At 43.9% G+C, this 19,906-nt stretch overlaps 1 protein-coding gene across 1 annotated transcript in view; it reads right to left on the bottom strand.

Moving 5' to 3' along the window:
• Positions 1–19,906, bottom strand: part of MCOLN2 (mucolipin TRP cation channel 2) — a 61,052-nt gene that overhangs the window by 10,242 nt on the left and 30,904 nt on the right. Inside the window, exons 4-11 of the mRNA XM_066268767.1 lie at positions 19,465–19,618; positions 10,634–10,718; positions 10,433–10,529; positions 8,688–8,787; positions 5,367–5,479; positions 4,070–4,219; positions 2,318–2,419; positions 2,097–2,219 (exon numbers count right to left, since the gene is read on the bottom strand). Of these exons, the coding sequence (XP_066124864.1) occupies positions 2,097–2,219; positions 2,318–2,419; positions 4,070–4,219; positions 5,367–5,479; positions 8,688–8,787; positions 10,433–10,529; positions 10,634–10,718; positions 19,465–19,618 (924 nt within the window). The remainder of the gene's footprint in view (positions 1–2,096; positions 2,220–2,317; positions 2,420–4,069; positions 4,220–5,366; positions 5,480–8,687; positions 8,788–10,432; positions 10,530–10,633; positions 10,719–19,464; positions 19,619–19,906) is intronic.

Genomic DNA, 19,906 nt, shown 5'->3' with positions numbered 1-19,906 from the left:
GTTTATATTAACTACATGCTGAAGTAATATTTTGGATATAGGGGGCTAAATAAATATATAATTAAAATCAATTTTATTGGTTTCTTTTAAAACTGTTTTAATGTGGCTATTAAAAAATTTTAAAGTATACATGTGGCTTGCGTTTGCAGCTCTCGCTGTTTTTATTGGATTGCAGCCCATCCCAAACTCACTTGAATCCTTCGAAAGACGGAACTGAACATATGAAAATGCAGTCAGATTCACAAAGCAAACAACATTTTCTACAAGCTGACACAGGCTTAGCGAAATTAAGACCGATACTGTGGCTCTCCTTTCATAGCTGACCTATTCTCTGGTCAAACTAAATGAAATGCTCTTTTGTGGTGGTCTGTTTTAGATAATACCACGAAAAGCCCTATCGGGTATTGGTCAAAGCATGTGAATGGGGTCAGGCGGGCCTGGATGTGAATCCTACCTCTGCCACTTGCTAGCTGTGTAGCCTCATAATATTTATCTAACATGTTAAGATCCCTATTTTCTGTGAAGAGATAGTATTTCCCCACGAGCTACTGGAGACTTAACACAGCAAATGTGCTAAAGAACTTGGATACCACAGCTTTCTAGCACACAGCATTCAAGAATGGTAGTTAGTTAGTAAAAGCCAAGCAACATTATCTGAGCACCTTCCAGAATACTGACGGGGTAGGGGAAATAATGGGCAAATGAGATAGGACCGCTTGTCCTGAGGCCCTGGAGCCAGTAAATTGAAGCTGAAATCTGCAAAGCTGGTATTTATTTCACACAGTGCAACACTGCCCTCTAGTGACAAAAATTTGGAGAAGCATACAGGGACGGAGGCAAAGAAGAAAAATGTAAAATTTCCTGAGTACTAAAACAGTAAGTTTTCCAGATCAGAGATCAGTGAGTCACCTTTAAAGCAGTGGCATGGAGTTGAAAGAGCAATAATATTATCAAGATTTATTATTAACCCAGAGATTGTCACTTTTTAAATTATACAGCTTCTCCAATGGGAAAACAATCATTCTCTTTGGATATATTAAATGCAACCCTTAAAGAGGAGAAACCCTGGGTTTATGCCAAATTCCTAGGATATATTTAAGAAGGATAATACAGAAAGCTTGAATTTTATGGATTGCTCACTTTTTGTGAATAGTTTGTAAACCAGATTTGATCACGTTTTGTTTAATGCAATAATCAAGGTCAAACCTGAAGGCCGAGCTGTGCTGCAAGCTCCAGTGTAACCCTTAGCATCGTACCCCTCTCCTCCTGCAGCACACCTACGCCAAACAGCGGGACCGTGGGCTGCTGTGCATGTCCCACGACAGGGGAGAAGAAAACGCTAAGCGTAACACCTGACACGCAAGCACAGTGTTGGCTGCTGTTATTTTCACTTCTGTTGTTTCTGTTGTTGCAACTGCCAGAGGCCCATGGAAGAAACAGTACAGGATGAGATGACTCTGTTTACTTTCTTGGTTTGGGAACAAGGCCAACCCGATTTCATTTCCTCACGTTTCTACCAAAGTTATTATTTTAAAACCAGAAGATCTGAGCATAACTTTGGTGTCCCTGAGATTATGATGCCGACTGAAAGCCAGCAACAATTTAGAATTCAGATACTGATCTTTAATACGGCACAGAGGTGATGCCGTCAGCAAAACTCTCTGCAAAGACAAGACGTGTTATCATCTTAATCATAAACCTAGTACCCAGGCACTCTCTGTCCACCTTCATTCTCCTCAATTAACGTGGATGAAAACCCTAAAACTGTAAGTTAGAAAGATTTTATCATTATTTCCCTCTTTCTATTTTCACTTTTATTACAGTGATCTCATGTCCAATTTCTTATTTGATGATCGGCTGGGTTGATATGTGACCCATAAGCCCAGACAACTATGTAATGTGCTCTCTAGTCTCTCTCCATAGTTTCCACATCCTGAAAGGAAAAGGAAAGGGAAAAGGAAACCGACCCGGAGATCGGACTTACTGATATCAAGGGAACATGCTGGGGGAGAGTGAGCAGAAGGGTAAGTGCTGGAAACCCACTCTGCAGGGTCTCGAGTGCCTAATCTGCCACAGGAAGAACCGGTGCTACTCACCTTATTATGATAGGGGCCTAGGACGACCCAGCCACAGAAGGTGTAACCCAGGTACATCATCCCAGCACAGGCGCAGAAGCGGAGAACTTTGGGCAGGGAAGCTTGCATTGTTAAAATGAGCACCTGAAAAAATAAACATCAACAGAATGGGGGGAATTTAAAGAGGAATTTACTAGGACCCAAAGAAGAAATCCACCTCAACCCCAGCGCCACATCCTTACATTGTATTTTTGGAAGTAACCCAGGTATCTGATGACTCCAACCCAGACAAGGAGTGTGGATGTTCCAAGCAAAATGCTGCACAGATCGTAATTTGTGAGATTCTAAGGAATGGACAAAAAGAGATATTGGTAAATATTAATTACTAATAATTAGTAAATATTAATAAGCTTTGCTCAGCTTATTAATCTCACTTTAAATTGACTGGAAAAGGCACGGGTGCCTGCCTCTTCATAGGAGATACTAAGGGGTTTTTTTGTTTTGTTTTGAATTGATTTTAGTGAGAGAGGAGGGGAGAGAGAGACAGGAACATTCATCTGTTCCTGTTTGTGCCCTGACCGGGGATTGAACCAGCAATCCCTGAGCTTTGGGACAATGCTCTAACCAACCTATCTGTCCAGGGCAGAAGAGAACTGAAGAAGAGAACAATAGAAAGCAGAGTTCCAAATGTGTTCCACTTCTTTTTAGTATTTCAACTGACAGAATTGATTTTTTTTGTTCAAATAATATCCTTGAATAGAAAATGCATTTATCTAGACATTAAAGAATATAAACTAATGGTGTTTGTTATATACTACTCACAAAAATTAGGGGATATTTCAAAATGAATATGAAATGATAAAAAAAGAAACATTTTTTTATTAAACAAGAACATCAGAAAAACAAGTCAAAGAAAGTTTGATTATGTAAATGAGATGCAAAACCAACTTTTATTTCATTGGTGAAAACGCACTGTACAAAAGTCTGAAAGTGCTGGAGTATCTGCACATTCCCTGATTCCCTCATTTTTGTGAGCAGTGTATATGAAACACTGGCTAGCTACTTTTGAAAGAAAGCTCAAACATGATAGGCCAACACAGTTCCTGCTCTTGAGGATTTCCAGAACTGAGAAGACAAACACACAAACACGAATTTAATATAATATGCTAAGTCCAGTAAGAAACACGGCACCCAGCTGGTCACAAAGGGTTTCGTATGGGCGTGACCCCAGCGCAGAGCTGGGCCTGGAGGATCGGCTAGGGGAGAGCACTGCAGGTAAGCGCACAAAAGGCTGAACGAGGCCCAATGCTAAGAGCCAGGAAGATGTCCCAGAGAGACAGTATGGACGGAGCAGGGGTGCCAGGACAGGAGCAGGAGGCACAGCTGAACGATGAGGACTCTGAAGGCCACTTCACCCAACAAGGTTCTCATGAGAAAAGACTATAACAGCAAGATGGACACTTCCAGAAACACTCCTCTGACCGCCGGGTGGATGGATCTGATGGATGTGGCAGAAGGTGGACAGGGGAGAGGACAGGAGGGGAGGGGAGGGGAGGGCAGGGGAGGGAGGGCAGGGGAGAGGAAGGGAGGGGAGGGCAGGGGAGGGGAGCGGAGGGAGGGCAGGGGAGGGGAGGGGAGAGCAGGGCAGGGGAGGGGAGGGGAGGGGAGGGGAGGGGAGGGGAGGGGAGGGGAGGGGAGGGGAGGGGAGGGGAGGAGAGGAGACAGGAAGAAAAAGGATGAAACCCGCCAAATTTCAGTTCCTGTTCTCAAAATGTTGCCAAGTTCCCTGGGGATGTTCTTAGGGGTGTCGTCTTTCACAGAACATCATTTCTCTGCATGAGGAATCAGGTCACAGGGGAGGCTTCAAATATATGTGTGTGAGAAAGGAAAAAGCATGAGAATCAAACCAATCTCCACAGGATTTTATGTCTTAAAGGACGTGAAGTCATCCAGAGAGATAGAAAGAACAATCCTTAAAATGGGCTGCCCCTCACCTTTACTTGAATTTCCATCTTTAGGATGGATCCAATTATTGTCATCAGGTCGCTGATAGTCACCAGGACATACCATCCGTTGATGAACTCCCATTGGTCAGCACTACACACATGTCGCTTATACTTTTCCAGGAAGAAATTTAGAAATCTCTGCAGTGAACATTTTAAAAAGCATGTCTTACCAACCACGCTGCCCTCTGGAAGGACAGCACAAGTGCAAAGCAGTGCTCCCGCTGTGAAACGACGGCATTACCTCGTCCGCGCCATCGACCCGGCTGGAGGCTGGAGACGACAGCCCCCACTTGCCCACATAACCTAACTGGCTAGACTTAAGCATTCCAGCGCCTACCAAGCGAAGTCAGACATTATATGCTTATGCTCTAATTCCAAATATTTTTCATGTTATCAACTCATTGAAAACAGCCTCTGAACTAGGCATGACTAGTTTGATTGTGCAGAGGGGAGATCCCGAGAATCGAGGCATGAGAGGGTAAGCCAGGACATGAGTCCAGGTGTCCGAGCCCCAGAATGTGTGCTCCCAGTGCCCGCCACCTGCTCTACAGAACCAGGACCCCGACCGGGATCAGAGGATCAGGGGACTTGGTGAGGGGGAGGGCAGGGAGGACAGTAAAAGAAGTGAGTATTTACAAAATAAATTAACAAGGGTTAAGAATGCAAAAAAAAAAAAAAATGGAAAGGAGACTGTTTTCTTGCTCTGCAAATGGTGTTCTGATGTCCCCAGCCTGGGGACACCATTTCCACACAGGTCACAAACCAGAGGAATTTGTGTGGGGAGCTCTCACAAGAGCCCTGAGAGTGAAAAGGTGAAAATGAAACTCGGAAGAGAATTTTAAAACTATTTAAAAAATAAAATGAAGTATTTTATGGTTCATTATAACCCATTTATCGTGCTTACCTGTCAAAATGAACTCTAATTTGAAGACAACACATAAAACCCACATGCGCTATTATTCTGTTCTGAAGATTACTCCTGAATTCAAAGGGTCTCATTTATTCTGGAAAGATTCAAAAACTTGAGAGTTCACATTCTGCACCTATGCTTATTAGCTCAGTTTAAAGCAGGACCATGATCTGATCCCACCTGGCATGCTGGGAGCTTTTACTCACCCTACACTCCCCAGGTTGATTAATCCTTAAAAGGCACAACCACTCAAAGGAATGGAATTCAGGCAAGGGCTCCAGAAAGGGTAGGATCAGCCAATATCAGGGTCCACCGACTGAGCAAACTGAGGGCGGAGGCCAAGGGGGGAGGGAGGACACATGAACACACACTCACCTTTCGCAAACGTAGAGCAAGGATAATGGATCTCGTGCACAGAATCAGAGAGGCCAAGCAGATCACAATGACGAATGCATCAAACACCAGTACATACTGAGCACTTTTCTGAACTGGGGAACAAACACAGGATCCAAATGTTAAACACACCTCACTCGAGAATAATTTCTGAACAAGGTGGCAGTCAAAAAAGACGTTCAAATGATACATTCTTAAACAAGGAAGAAGGCCCAACCAGGCATGACTCCTGGTTTTGTGTCTTCAGTAAACTGAGCTCAGTCTGGATGTTCATGACAAGAGAGGATGACTCTGGCAGCTAAAGCTGTGGCCGTGGACACAGCCACTCGAGAGACCACACAGAGAAATGCGGGCTGGGGGAGGGCAGTGATGCTTGAGAATTAGAACAAGAAACTCAGGATCGAGCTGGAGAAAAAGACCAGAGAAGAAGGAGACAGGCCTGGGGACAGGGAGCCTTCCCAGGGGTCTGAAGCGGTGCTCTCTGCCCTGGCTGGATAGCTAAATGGATGGAGCTTCTTCGAGAAGCTCAAAGGTTGCCAATTCGATCCCCGGTCAGGGCACACATGGAACAGATAGATACTCTTGTCTCTCTCTCTTGCTCTCTCCTTTCCTCTCTCTAAAATCAATAAAATAAATATTTAAAAAAATAAAACATAAAGCGAGTGCTCCTCAGCGACACCTCTGCAGAGACGGCGCTTGAGAGAAAGGTCGGAGTGTCCACAGATTATTAAGAACAAGGGCACGAGCGACAATGGCATGGTGTCTGACGGTAAGCCGCTCACCCCGGGGGTGACAGCCACAGCCAGCCGTCCGTGTGGGTCACCGAGGGAATGGCTTAGCCTCGCTAAGCTGCAGACGCCCCCGCTACAGAATGGGGGAGCGACCGTGTTTGCTTCACGGGCTGTCGGGAAACCAGGTAAAACAATCCATCCGAGTGCTTGGTAGAACCACGCCAGCACCGAGCGCTGACGCTGACTTCAGCCAGTTTGTATTCCAGAAGTTAAGTTACCTCCAGGTATCATCGACGGGTAGGGAAGAGAGCAACTTAACTCGACCAGAATCCAAGACCTTCTTTTGGATCCATGGAATGAAGCAGAGTGTTTGAGGAAACGGGACAGAAACTCTTAGAAAATGCAGGCACAGCATCTAGTACCTTCCTTTCTAACATATAACTCTAGTACCTCTCTGAGCTTGCTTGTAGTGGGAAAACTGAGGCCCAGATCTAGAAAAATAAACCATCCCTCCTAACACAGAAACTAGTATTGTATTGTTTTCATTTGCTTTATTAAGAAGACTACTTTGGTGTGCTATAAAAAAGTATTTTATGAACATTGTAATTGTTTTCTTACTCTACTGAAATTCTGTTACCCTTATGGGAACATTTCCCAAACCGGGGTTTGTAAACCAGTCCAGAGGCGCCCCTGCCAGCCTGGCAGGGAGCTCTTTCACGCCCCAGCCCCTCCTGAGGTCCAGAACCACACACACACCACCACTGCCCGCCCTGCGGCTCCACCCAGGGCTCCACACTTACCAAACTCCCTCTGCCTGTGACTCCCACTATGTCACGCACCAATGGGGAGTCCTGCCCACGACTACCTCCTCTAGTCCCTCATGCCCAAATGGCTACATTCATAAAAGCAAGTTCAAGTTAGAAGTCAAAGGAAGCAACATTTGATCTGGATGTGAAAATGGACATTCTCTCACATTTCACCTTGAAATAACACAGGCAATGTTAATGGTAGGAGGGAGAAAGACACATCACGTAAGTATATGAATGTGGATAAACTCAGAACTTTTTGGAAATAGATCAAGGTTCCCAAGAGATGTTAGCCTTGCCCTGGTCCTGCTTTCTGTCTCTCCACTTCCCCCAAACTAGGACAACCAGTCCACCAGATGGTGAGAGGCCGGGGAAGGGGGAGGCTGCATTTCCTAAGGTAGTTTCCAAACTTCAGCTTTTAAAGGTTTTCACATCACATCCTTTTATTTTAAATTCATATTTTCCTAGTGACAGAATCTGGTTTCTTCAGACACAGCTCTGGAAGCCTAGAAAAATATTAGTGTTTACCCTCACTGGCCACAGGAGGGAGCCAGACCTCCTTTCTTCTGTTTGACTGACTAACCTATTCATAATGACTATTCCAAACCATATTGCATATGCAACAAAGGTTAGCTTTTTTTGCTTAAAATAGCTGCAACCTATACTTGGACTTATGCATCTAGTCTGTGCATTTCTGTGGAAGAGAGTGTGTCTGCGGAAGTAGTAATCACTGTTTAACAGAAACTAAAATCATATATTCTAATCAGAGGCTTAAGCCAGTTACTGGAACTTCAAAGCCAAAAGTTCAAAATCATCAGGGGATATAACTGAGGCAACAGGCCACAAACCAAATCTAGTTTTAAACGAACCTAACCTAGTTAGGAAACACAAGTATTTTATATTTTACTTTGTTCTGATAATCTGGTCAAAGGTAAATCCAGTTAAAACTTATACATTAAAAAATACTGACCACCCATCATCAGCATCACCCAAAAACCCCCGGGGAGAACAGGCTCTGTGCAGCCCAGTTTAAACTGTGGGTCACAGATGTTTTCTGAGTCATGACTGCAAGGGGCCCAGTGCTTGTACAGGCTGCTCTCTGGGCTCTGAAGGCCTGGATCTCTCTCCATTGTCAAAGGCTCAGATCAAAGCACACCATCTCTAAGAAACATTGCTAGATTTTACTTCTTACTTTGCTCCAATCAAAATTAGCTTTTGCTTTCTCTACCCTCACACCGTTGTACCTCCAGCCTGACTGCTACCCATGACACATTAGAGACTGTGTAAGCATGCCTGGCTCCCTCACTGAGGCGCTCTCTTTCTTTTCCAGGGAGCTTGGCAATCACTCTTACTGCCAACTCTTGTGCTCAATGCTTTGCTTTACATTCTAACTCACTGAATACACAATATATTGGAAGGTAAGCACTACTACTGCCATCATTTTGAAGAGAAAAATATGGAGACACAGAGAGGTTAAATAATTTGTCCAAGATCACAGGCATCATACACAGAACCAAGACCCAAACACAGGCAGTCTGGCTGCCACGGGGCATGCTGGTTCTCCTAAAAGGTGTTCATAACTATTTGCTGAGTTGAACAGAAATGGAAAGCTTTTGGCTGTGCTTACAGAATCCAATGCTCAAGAAGGGTTTCTGGAGCCCTTTCTTCCTATCACCATCCAAATCAACCATTTAAACAGCTGAATCCCAAAATAAATACCAAAAATCATTCACCGTCCACCAAGGGCAAGCATATACCATACGTACCAGATCCAGATACATTCAAGTCTTTACATTCTTCAATGTTAGCATCGCTGTCAATATAGATTTTGATTTTGCCACTGTGAGCTTTGTTGTCGAAGGTAATCTGGAGACATAAAGGTACAGAGAGCAGAAGGTATGACTTGTTGGCTCGACTCTGCTTGAAATTTTAATGGAACGCTGATCCAAAATTTGAACTAATAAAAATGGCTTCATCACATGATTTCTTCACAACTTTCATTAATGAAAAAATATGGTCCAAAGGCTGAATGTAGGAAGTTCTATTAGACCCACAGGCAAGTTCATAGACATCCCAAAGCAAAACAGGAACAAACCTGAGATTCACTAATCTTTGACAAGAGAGCCTAGCAACCTCATAGATCACATTGAGCAGAACTGAAAAGCATTTGCTTCAATTTAGTCCTTTGGGTGTGAAGTTCTAGGCTTTTACTCGGTTGAAGATTATTTTTCTGTTTGCCTCAAGTGCTATAGAGAAAGGGTTCAGCGATGGCCAAGACTGCTTCACAGCTCCGGGCTGAATTAGAAACTGCCAAATGCCCCATCTCCCACATGACATCTCAAGCACTTAACATCTGTGCATGAAATAGGCTATGAGGGAAGTATTGTAGGGGCTTTCCTGGGGGAAAGCCCTCCTGTGCAGGGTGGGTGGGGGTCAGTCATAGCTTATAGGCGTAGAGGCCTGCAGGTTGAATTCTTGAGCCTCTGGTTTGGTCATAGTGATATTCTTGAATCTAGTTTTGAACTAACCTAACCGGATCAGGAACCACGGGTGTTACATAGAGCGTGGCGTGTGTTCAGAGATACCCCAGTGCTTGTGGATTTAATCATAGATCACCTACACTGACAGCTCTCAAGTTCTCCTTCTGTTTTGAGTTTTTTTTTTTTTTTTAATTTTGCGATGTGTTTTGTGATGTGTGGGTCACTGCAGGGCAGTTAATCATGCTTTTCTCCACTAGAGACAGTCTTCCTTGCCACAAGTCACAATTTATAGTTACTTTTCTGCCTGTCTCTTCCACAAAGCTGTAAGCTTCCACTGTGCCTCCAGAACATGGCAGCTTCTGGTGTGTAGTAGGGACTTGTTAGTGACTGTCGGGCAAAGCACTCTTCTGAGCTGCTAAAAGACAATTACAAATACCTTTCAGCTCTGTATCCAGTTTTGCTCTGCCATAAACATGATGGAGAGAAGGAGGGAAGGCAGGAAAGAAGGGAGGGAGAGAGGAAGGAAGGGCGTGGAATTCCACGAAAGGGAGAAGACAGGCTACTCCCCCACAAAGGTGCGGGTCTCTTCTACTGCACACACCTCCTCCCAAATAAAAGCAGCAACCACCTATCCTTTGCGGATCAGCCTTCAGACTGAGGGGGCCATTTCTGCCTGGAGGTTCGAGAGCATTTGCTACATTTGCAAAGACCTTCCTTTGCAAGTGGGAAAAGTGTTACAGATACTTAAAACACTCATCATAAACTTTTTAAAAAATGTATTAGAAGAGTAAAAGGTCTAAGTCAATTTTGAAAACTTATCTATTCAACCCAGAAATTTAGTTTTTAAATAGTTGGAAAGGGCTTGCTTGCTTCATTTCCACTCTGGCTCCACAATGCTATGAAACAGTCATTAAACGGTTTTAAATACAACGACATCTAACACAGCAATTGTCGGGTGTGTTTTACACTCTCCATCTACAGAAGGAGGAGAGAAAAATAACGAGAAGTGGCTTCGAAAATACGATACTTGCCGTGTTTTGAAAGACGTAACAGTCGGGTAACTCTTGGGAAAGAATGGTCTGCAGGTCAATGCCTTTGAGCGGGAAGGAGATCTTAATTTGCAAGAGCCTGAATAGAAAACATTAGAAAGTATAAATGGTCGGAGTCTTACCATCGACTTAACATTCCTTTCCTCATCTCTGTCTGCTGGAAAATGTTAAAAATGTATTTACCTATAGAATTCCAGTCTGAAGAAGGATGAGTTCTTCCAGTCCTGAGGGTCCCTGGCCAGGGCCTGGAGGTCTAAGTAAACACAGTCTAGGCCAATGAAGAACAATTGTTTCAGGCAAGAATCAGAGGCTAAAACCAGCCGGCCAAAGTGTGATGAGAAGCAGGCACACATCCAAAGTATCTCCCCACAGAATACATATTAATTAAAACAGGAAGACCAGTAAGTTTGCAGTGCAGAAGCTGGCAGATAGCAACACCCTGCCCAAGAAATGAAAAGTTAACATGACCAGTAAGGAGATAAAGTGACATTATCTGCCTCCTGAAATAAAGGACTGCTTGTGTAGCATTCCTGCCAAAATGCATAACCCCAATCTCATCATAAAGAAACAAACAAACAAACAAAAAAAGCGAGGGACATTTTACTCTTTAAAAACGTCAAGGTCATACAAGTAAAAAACAAACAAACAAACAAAAAAAAACAAACAAAAAAAACCACCAAAGAACTATTTTGCTCCATATGAAAGAAGGCTAAAGAGGCATGATGACTAAATGCAATATGTGATCCTGGACCAAGGAGGCTGGGAGGGAGGGGGCCTTTCTTTTGCTACGAGAGCATTAGCACAATTGAGGCAAGGTGAGAGGGATTGTAGATAATCTTCTGTACCATTGTTCCTTCGTGCCTTTGAGCACTGTGCAGTGGTCATGCGGAGACCTTCTTGGGAAATGCACACTGGAGTATTTACAGACAGAGACATCATGTCAGCCGCTTATTTTCATACATTTCAGGAGGAATATTTCAACATAGAAAGAATGATGGTTAGAGCATTGTCTCGATACACAAAGGTTGCTGGCTCGATCCCTGGTCAGGGCACATACAGAAAACAGATGGATGTTCTCCCCCGCCCCACCCCTCTTCTCCCTCTAAAGTCAATAAAAAAGGGAAGAAGAATGATAAAACAAACATGGCAAAATGTTAGCATTTGGGAAATCTAGATGAAAGGTAGACAAGGAAAAACACTGTACTGTTTTGCAACTTTTCTGTGTCATCTGATACTTTTTCAAAATAAAAAATAAAGAGAAAGGACAGGAACTTAGGTTGTTTTCAAATAAAAACAAATTATGGGCTATAAACTACAAAAGAATGATTCCAAGAGCCTCATCTAAAAATCTGCCTCGTCAGAGTGCAGCCCAGCCCCCTGGAAGGAGCCGGGGAGGTCTGGCGCTGGGAAAGGCTCCTCAGGTCACACAGCCCTCTCAGCCAGGCCTGCCCTGAGGTCAGCCTGCCCAGCTCACTCGGGCTCTGGCGGCCTTTACAGGGGAAACGCTGGGGCCTGGCTCTCAGTAGCGTCTGCAGTCTTGGTGGACTCAGTAGCTAATTCTTTAATAGTCTTCTCCCACAATCACAACTCTCTATTTGCTTATCTATCCCATCAACTAGGATAAGATCCTTGCGAGCAAGAGCATACTAGGTTGTGTGGTTAACCCACTGCCAAATATGTCCCATTATATTAGACACACATTTTGTGAAAATTGGTTTTCCTGGGCTGAAAACAAGGACATGAGCTGAATGGACAACTCAACAGGTGCAATATTTAAGAAAGGCAGGTGTCAGAGGGGTGCCTTGCTGTTTTTGGCGAAAAGACAGCATCAAGAAATGATTCAACATTGGTTTTCTTGACTGGATCTTGATTAATATGGAGAGGGAAGTTAACCAAAAAAACTGTTCTCTATAGAAAAAGGCTGATGATGATAAAAATAGCAAAACTATCCGGCACTTATGCTGCACCAGGCACTGTGCTAGGGGCTTCATATGTTCGCTCATTTAATGCATCATATTTAATGCATCATCCTGTTCAATCCCCAAAGCCACCTTGTGAGATAGCTACTACTGCTGTAATTTTACAGGAGGACAAACCCAGGCACAGAGAGGCCAAGAGGCTTCCTCAAGGTCACACAGCTAGCTGGTGGCAGACCAGAATTTAAATCCTCGTGTGTTCAGGTCCAGAGCCTGAGCTCTTGACTAGTAAGGACACCAGTGAGGCTGATCTCTGAGCACCTATTTCAGAACATCAAAAGACCCAGGTTCCCTACCTGACTCACTCATCTACTCAGTACCTATCTGCGGAAAGCTTTTCCAGGCCAGCCGTTGTGCCAGGCACTGAAGGTAAAGCAGTGAACAAGGTAGACAAGTTCCTTGTGGAGCTCACATCCTATTGGGGAAGATAAACCAAGAGTGAAAAAAACACACACAATGATTTCAGAGTGTGAGAAGAGCCACGAAGACAGAGCGAAGTGACGGAGAACAGCTGGGCAGATGGCCCAACCTGGGAGAAGCGGCCAAGGAAGGGCTCTGAGGTGCGGGGGATGTAGAACTGGACACCTCGGGGAGAAGAGAAAACCAGCCACATGTCTCCCAGGCAAGAAAGAGCTTCGCTTGTTCAACAAAACAAGGACATTAGGACAGGGAAATGGGAACGGGGACGTGGGACTTTGGAGAGGCAAATAGGGTGGCCTCTTTGGGTAGCCAGCTCCTGTAGGGACTTGTGAGTTTTATTCCAAGCAGAATGGGAAGCCATTCATGTTCTTTAAACCAGGGAGTGATATGACCCAATTCATACAATAGCTTTCTGACTGCTGTGAGGCAGGGCAGGGGGTGGAGGAGTCAGGACCCGAAACGGGGAGAACAGTCTAAACAAGAGATGATGGTGTCTTGGACTAGAGCGGTGACAATGCGAATGAAGAAGCCAACAAATTCAAGTTTGGGGCAGAAGCAACTGTGATGTTATAGCGTGATGTGAAAACACTGGTGGTGTTTTCTGAGACAGGGGAGACTAAGAAACAGGTTGGGCCAGGGGCTGAGAAGCAAGAAGGTTTGAAATGTTCTGCTTTGGGAACAGCATGTTTGAAATCCCTGTTAGAACCACAGGGGGTTGTCAGGTAGCCCATCAAAGACAAGAATCTGGAACTCAGGGGGAAGTTCAGCTCAGAAATGTAAGTTGTTTTTTTGTTTGTTTGTTTTTTGTATTTTTCTAAAGTTGGAAACTGGGAGGCAGTCAGACAGACACCCACATGTGCCCGACCAGGATCCACCCGGCATGACCACCAGGAGGCGATGCTCTGCCCATCTGGGGCATCGCTCTGTTGCAACCAGAGCCATTCTAGTGCCTGAGGCAGAGGCCGTGGAGCCATCCTCAGTGCCCGGGCCAACTTTGCTCCAATGGAGCCTTGGCTGTAGGAGGGGAAGAGAAAGACAGAGAGGAAGGAGAGGGGGAGGGGTGGAGAGGCAGATGGGCGCTTCTCCTGTGTGCCCTGGCCAGGAACCGAACCTGGGACTCCTCCTGCACGCCAGGCCGACGCTCTACCACTGAGTCAACCAGCCAGGGCTGACAGAAATGTAAGTTTGGGTGAGAGAAAAGAGGCCTGACTTCTCAGAACCTGAAAGGAGTGGGGTGTGGCCTTTGTGGCCTCACCTCTGGGGGTGTCCGTTTGTTTGTTTTGTAACACTGGGGTGAATGCAAGTGGAGAGACCTGGAGACAAGATGAGCATGTTCTGCTCTGGCAAGTTCCCCCAGGAAGCACAGCTGTTGCATCAGGGCACAGGTATGGAGGAGTCTAGTGATGGAGTAATGATGGATGCGAGGGTCCCGATGAGAAGGGAGGCAGCTGCTTGGGAGGGAGTGATACTGATGTTCAGAAGTCTCTAAGCTGGGTCACTCCCTCAGGGCGGGTGGTGAGGGACAGTGGTGTGCTCAGGGAAGGAGAGGTCTGTGCAAAGTCAAAGACCCTCAGCCGGAGAGCTCTGAACCGCTCTGAACCGGTGCTTCCAAAGTTTAATGTGCATATAAAGCATTTGGGGATCTTATTATGATGCAAATCTGGATTCAGTAGCTCCAGGGTGGGGCCTGACATGCTGTGTTTTTCACAGCAACCAGGTAATGCCCAGGTTGCTGGGCTTGGAGTAGCAAAGACCTGCCATCACTAAGTCATTACAATGACCTTGGCTTCGTCACCTAGCTTGACTGAGAATCAGTTTCCTCAACTGCAAAATGGAGGCCAAACTAATGATATTTAAGGTCCTTATACCTCTAACATTCTTGTTCTAGGTGAAGGAAAAGAAGAAAACAAAACACCTTTTTTTTTTTTGGTGACAAGAGACAGACAGGAAGGGAGAGAGATGAGAAGCATCGATTCTTCATTGCAACTCCTTAGTCTCCTTAGTTGTTCATTGATTGCTTCCTCATATGTGCCTTGACTAGGGGGCTACAGCAGAGCGAGTGACCCTTTGCTCAAGCCAGCAACCTTTAGGCTCAAGCCAGCGACCATGGGGATCATGTCTATGATCCTACACTCAAGCCAGCGACCCCGTGCTCACGCTGGTGAGCCCACGCTCAAGCCAGCGACCTCAAACCTGGGTCCTCCACATCCCCGTCTGATGCTCTATCCACTGCGCCACCACCTGGTCAGGCAAAAAACCTTTTAAATTAAAATGACTATATTCTGGAAGAAATAACATGTTCAAAATCTATGTACAGATACTGTCCTAGGTCTTTTTCTCCTGTATTTTATTCATTTTAAGATGTTTATCTTTTAACTTTTAAATATTTCTAAAACAGGCATATCTCAAAAAAAATGATGGCATCTTAGATTTAGAGAAATATATCATTTATTAGTTAATTTTACTCTATATATTAAATTTGCCTTATAAAAGTCTATTTGGTTAGTCAAGCATTGTAACTGTTAGAGGTACACTATATCAAATACACATTCAGAACTCTCTATGGTCTGGCTGACTTTTTGCTAGAGTCACTGCTAATGAGGCCTGGTGGCCTCAGAACCTAAGAACTGAGACTTTTTCAAAGGATGCAAAAGGATGTGACTTTTTAAAAGGATGACTTTTTAACTTTTTGAAGTCAAACATAAATGTCAAACAGCACTAACTGATATTAGAGTAGCAGGCTGATTCATCACTCAAATAAATTGTATTTACAGAACAGAATAGTCTAGTGAATGAAATAGCAACCCTCTTAGAGAGAGATGGAGGGTGGATTACATATGTTCTCCCCGAAGGCTAGGAGAATAATGATGAAATAATCATAATGCCTCATGCTAAGAAAGAAGAACATACAAAATTCAAAATCTGTATTACAGAAAATGAAACACTATATTAGAATGATAGCTACCCAAATGTTAAAAAAAAAATTTTAAGCAAGATTTATAACTCCCCTAAGTAAGGCTGAACTGCAAAACCACAGGTCTAGAGGCAGGAATGGAGGATAGGCCTGCGGCACGAATTAAAGGAAACCCTTAACCCAAACTGCACAGTCATGTAACTAAGTGTTGACCTGCAGAGAAAGCGGGCATTCAAGCAGACCTCTGCATTTAGCCCACTGCAGATGATTCTCTTAACAGGAAAGATAATGCACATTCATAAATAGGTAATAGAACACTTCTGCTAAGTGACCTATTCAAACTAGCAGGCTACATCACTGAAGCCAAACTCAATTCCTATTTGTACTGTCTGCAGGCTCCCTCCAATGTGTCCAAGAAAAGAGAGACTAAAACCCAGTATCAAGTATTGAAGACTATTCTTCATACCTTTTGAATAGATACATCAAAACATTTTCTTTGACAAGTTCCAGTTAAAAAGTTAAAGAATACAATTAACTTAAGTAGTTTCTCTTAAAATCAAATTAAATAATTAACTTCTCTCTAATTAAAAATATTTTATATTCTGATAAAAAAGAAATGAACAAGGGTCATTGTCCAATGACCGGGGAAAAATCCTGCTTTCTGGCACTGCCGGTCCTACCTAGCCACTAGTGCTGACTTTGGCCAGATTTCTTCAATCAATTTTTTGAGAAAAATCAATAAAAGAAAACAACATATGAATCACTGGAAAATAGTCCTATGATGTATCTGACTGAGTCACACATTTTTAAAAGGATAAGTGACAAGTAGCTGCTTTGAAACAGAGGGTCACTGCACAAGCTTCCAGCGCCACCTATCGGGTGACAGGAGCACCTGCCTACAGAGAGGACTAGAGCTGACAGCCGTGGGAGAGAGACTGAGTGAACCCACTGGCCTGGCTTCCGGCTGCCAACTACCCAGCAGGCCTCATCCTGGGGCCCCAGACGCTGCTGGCTAGGAGCTGCTTCTCCCACGGGCAGCAGTACAGGACTCATTTCCTCATGCAGAGTCTAAATAGGCCATCTGTGGACACGGAAATCAGAACCTCTGCCATATGGGGGTGTTCTAGTGTATTGCCAGGACACCTTAAAGTCAGATCATGGGAATATGGTCACAGGAATGGTGTGATGCTCTCATTTTAATAAAACCACTCCAAATTGAAACTGCTACTAGGATCCCCACTCCTGAACTGTTACTTACCCGAGGAGCTATGACTGGTTCATCTTCTCAACCCCAGTATAGTTGTGCACAGATTACCACAGGGTTACATTCTGAGAAATGTGCTAGGTTACTTCATCATTGTGTGAACAGTGCACTTACACAAACCTAGACGGGATATGGTATTGCCCATTGCTCTGTAGGACAATGGGCTATAAAAATAATTTCCCCTCAACCCTTGTGGGTTCTTAGCTGAGACATCCTTGTGATAAAACACAGATTAACAGGAGAAAAACAAAAGGTTAATAACATGTATACCTGCTGTATACAGAGACCCAGGAAAACATCCCCCTCTTGCTGTCACAGCTACACTGCTGCTACAGAGACATCCTTATATGTGGAGATGCCCCTTACAAATGCAAATGTCTTTTACAAAGTTAACTTCTACTTGGTTATCAGAGCTTCTTCCATGTTTGCTGTTTCTTACATTAACCAGCCTAAAATAACCCTTATGGCAATTAGACATATTTTGGGGTGACAAATCCTGTTCCCTTTACAGCTTCTAGGCTACAAACCTGTATCATGTTACTGTACTGAATACTGTCGGCAACTGTAACACAGTGGTAAGTATTTATGTAATGCATGGCATTATGATATCACTAGGCAATGGGAATTTCTCAGCTCCCTTTGATCTTATGGGACCACGGTGGTATATGCAGTCTATCATTGACCGAACAGTTATGCAGCACATGACTATATAAAGAATGAGTGCCTTGGTCATGGTAGGTGTATACCACAGGTTTGTTGAATGAATGACAAAATCCCCAGCGCCTTAAGTCAAACACTTTGCATTTGCATAAGGCGTTCTTTAAAATTTTTAACAGAATGGCACAAAAACAATTCAGTTTGTTTAGATGTTAACTTCTTGCCAAGCAGGTCCTCGGGTGACGACACAGTTCCGTTCCTACGACAGTGACGTAACCCGAATTTTGGTACTAAGTGGAAACACACCCTATCCTAACACAAATGGAACACTTGTGCTTTTAACAGTCCATAATGGTGTAGGTAAGTGTACCAGGGCATACCAACTCCCTCATATGCCATGTTACTGCGTATTCTTCTGCTGCCCGCAACCAAACTAATTTGCCCACGCAGTCTGTAAGTACGACACTAATGGCATAAGCCGAAACATGTCTCAATTTTTTTAAGTTCTTACGGGAGTGAGCGTTGTAAACTCGAAACATCGTATATCAAGTGTTGTAGACTGCAAGTGGCAAAAAGCCTTTGTAGATTCGAGGCTTAGCAAAAGGTTAAGTTCTCCCCCCACCACCTTCATATTGGCTATGATGCTGAGTATTTGCACCCAATCCACTTGCTTGCTTAAGTTGCTGGAAACAATTTACATGCCCTTCCTCTCACTCTCTGTTCAGATGTTGGTTGATTTTGCTTATGCATGGTGGGGGGATTCCTGTTTATGCCTTGGGAGAGTTCTTGGTTTTGCCTCTGATGTGTAACTTTGTATCAAGGACTTCCTTGTTTGCATATGGCTATATAATAAAGCAAACTGGGGCTATGGGGCACTCGGATATTGCCATCAGCATTGAAGAGGCCTCCTGGTCCCATCCTCTTTATTCCATGAGTCTATTTTCTTAATTCTGTACTGTTCTCCCTCAAGACCCGGAATTTCTAGCCGCACTGGTCCGCAGCAGTCAAGACTGTCATAACCCGAGGACCCCCATATCCTAAAAGAGGAAATGAGCTGCTAATCACAAGAGCATTCATATATTTTGCAAATAATAAAGAGTACAAAGCATTTCAACATACATTATTTCAGGGGTCAGGAACCTTTTTGGCTGAGAGAGCCATGAACGCCACATATTTTAAAATGTAATTCCGTGAGAGCCATACAAGGACCCATGTACGTTATGCATTATCCAGTAAAAATTAGGTGTTGTCCTGGAGGACAGCTGTGATTGGCTTCAGCCACCCGCAACCACGAACATGGGCGGTAGGAAATGAATGGATTGTAATACATGAGAATGTTTTATATTTTTAATGTTATTATCATTTTTATTAAAGATTTGTCTGCGAGCCAGATTCAGCCATCAAAAGAGCCACATCTGGCTCACGAGCCATAGGTTCCCAACCCCTGCATTATTTCATTTAATAAGTACAGACTCATTTTTCCCCCAAAAAAAGCCTAATCCTCCCCTCACGGAGGAGGGAAAAACCTAAACAAAGAGGAAACAGTGGGTATTTACCCCAGAATCTAACAACACTTGAGTTGTACCTATGAGATTCACAAATTTCTGGTTCCACAGACCTGCAGTTTACTGAGCCAAGGTGTTTTGTTGGCAAATATTAAAAGGACAGCTTCAAATAGGCTAGTAGTCAGTCAGAGTTCAAGTTGTTCCACTTGCCAGCACACGAGGGCGTTTTGCTCTTACCACAGAAGATGATAAAGGCATACAATGAAATGGCCTATTACCTGTTTCAATGTCGCTGTCAATATTCAGTGTCTTGTTAGAAGAAAACATGGTCCCTTTCTTGTAATGCTGCTTACAGACTTGTAAGGCAATTCTATTCTCTTCATTTTCTCCATAACCTAGGGTCCCTAGTGATACATTCTTTAGCAGATGATACTATTAAAAACAGGTAAATAAAAATACTTATGAGCTCTCAAGAGTTTCATCAGAAGTTATAGCACATGAAATACATTATAGCTAGTTTATATTGTATATACATATCAGCTCCCTCTACAGAACTCTCCAATGTGAAGTAGCAGAAGGTGATATCTCAGGTTAGGCAGAAACACATCACCTCATGGAATTAACCAGAGAGTGTGCTGACAGGCCTCCCACCTCACTGGGTGCCAAACGCACAGGTCCTGCCTCCCCTCTGACCTAAGAGCAGGTTACTGACCTTTGGAT

The sequence above is a fragment of the Saccopteryx bilineata genome, chromosome 3 (genome assembly GCF_036850765.1).
Source record: "Saccopteryx bilineata isolate mSacBil1 chromosome 3, mSacBil1_pri_phased_curated, whole genome shotgun sequence".
NCBI lineage: Eukaryota > Metazoa > Chordata > Mammalia > Chiroptera > Emballonuridae > Saccopteryx > Saccopteryx bilineata.
The sequence above is the reverse complement of the archived record's forward strand: the minus strand, read 5'-3'. Positions and strand labels throughout refer to the sequence as shown.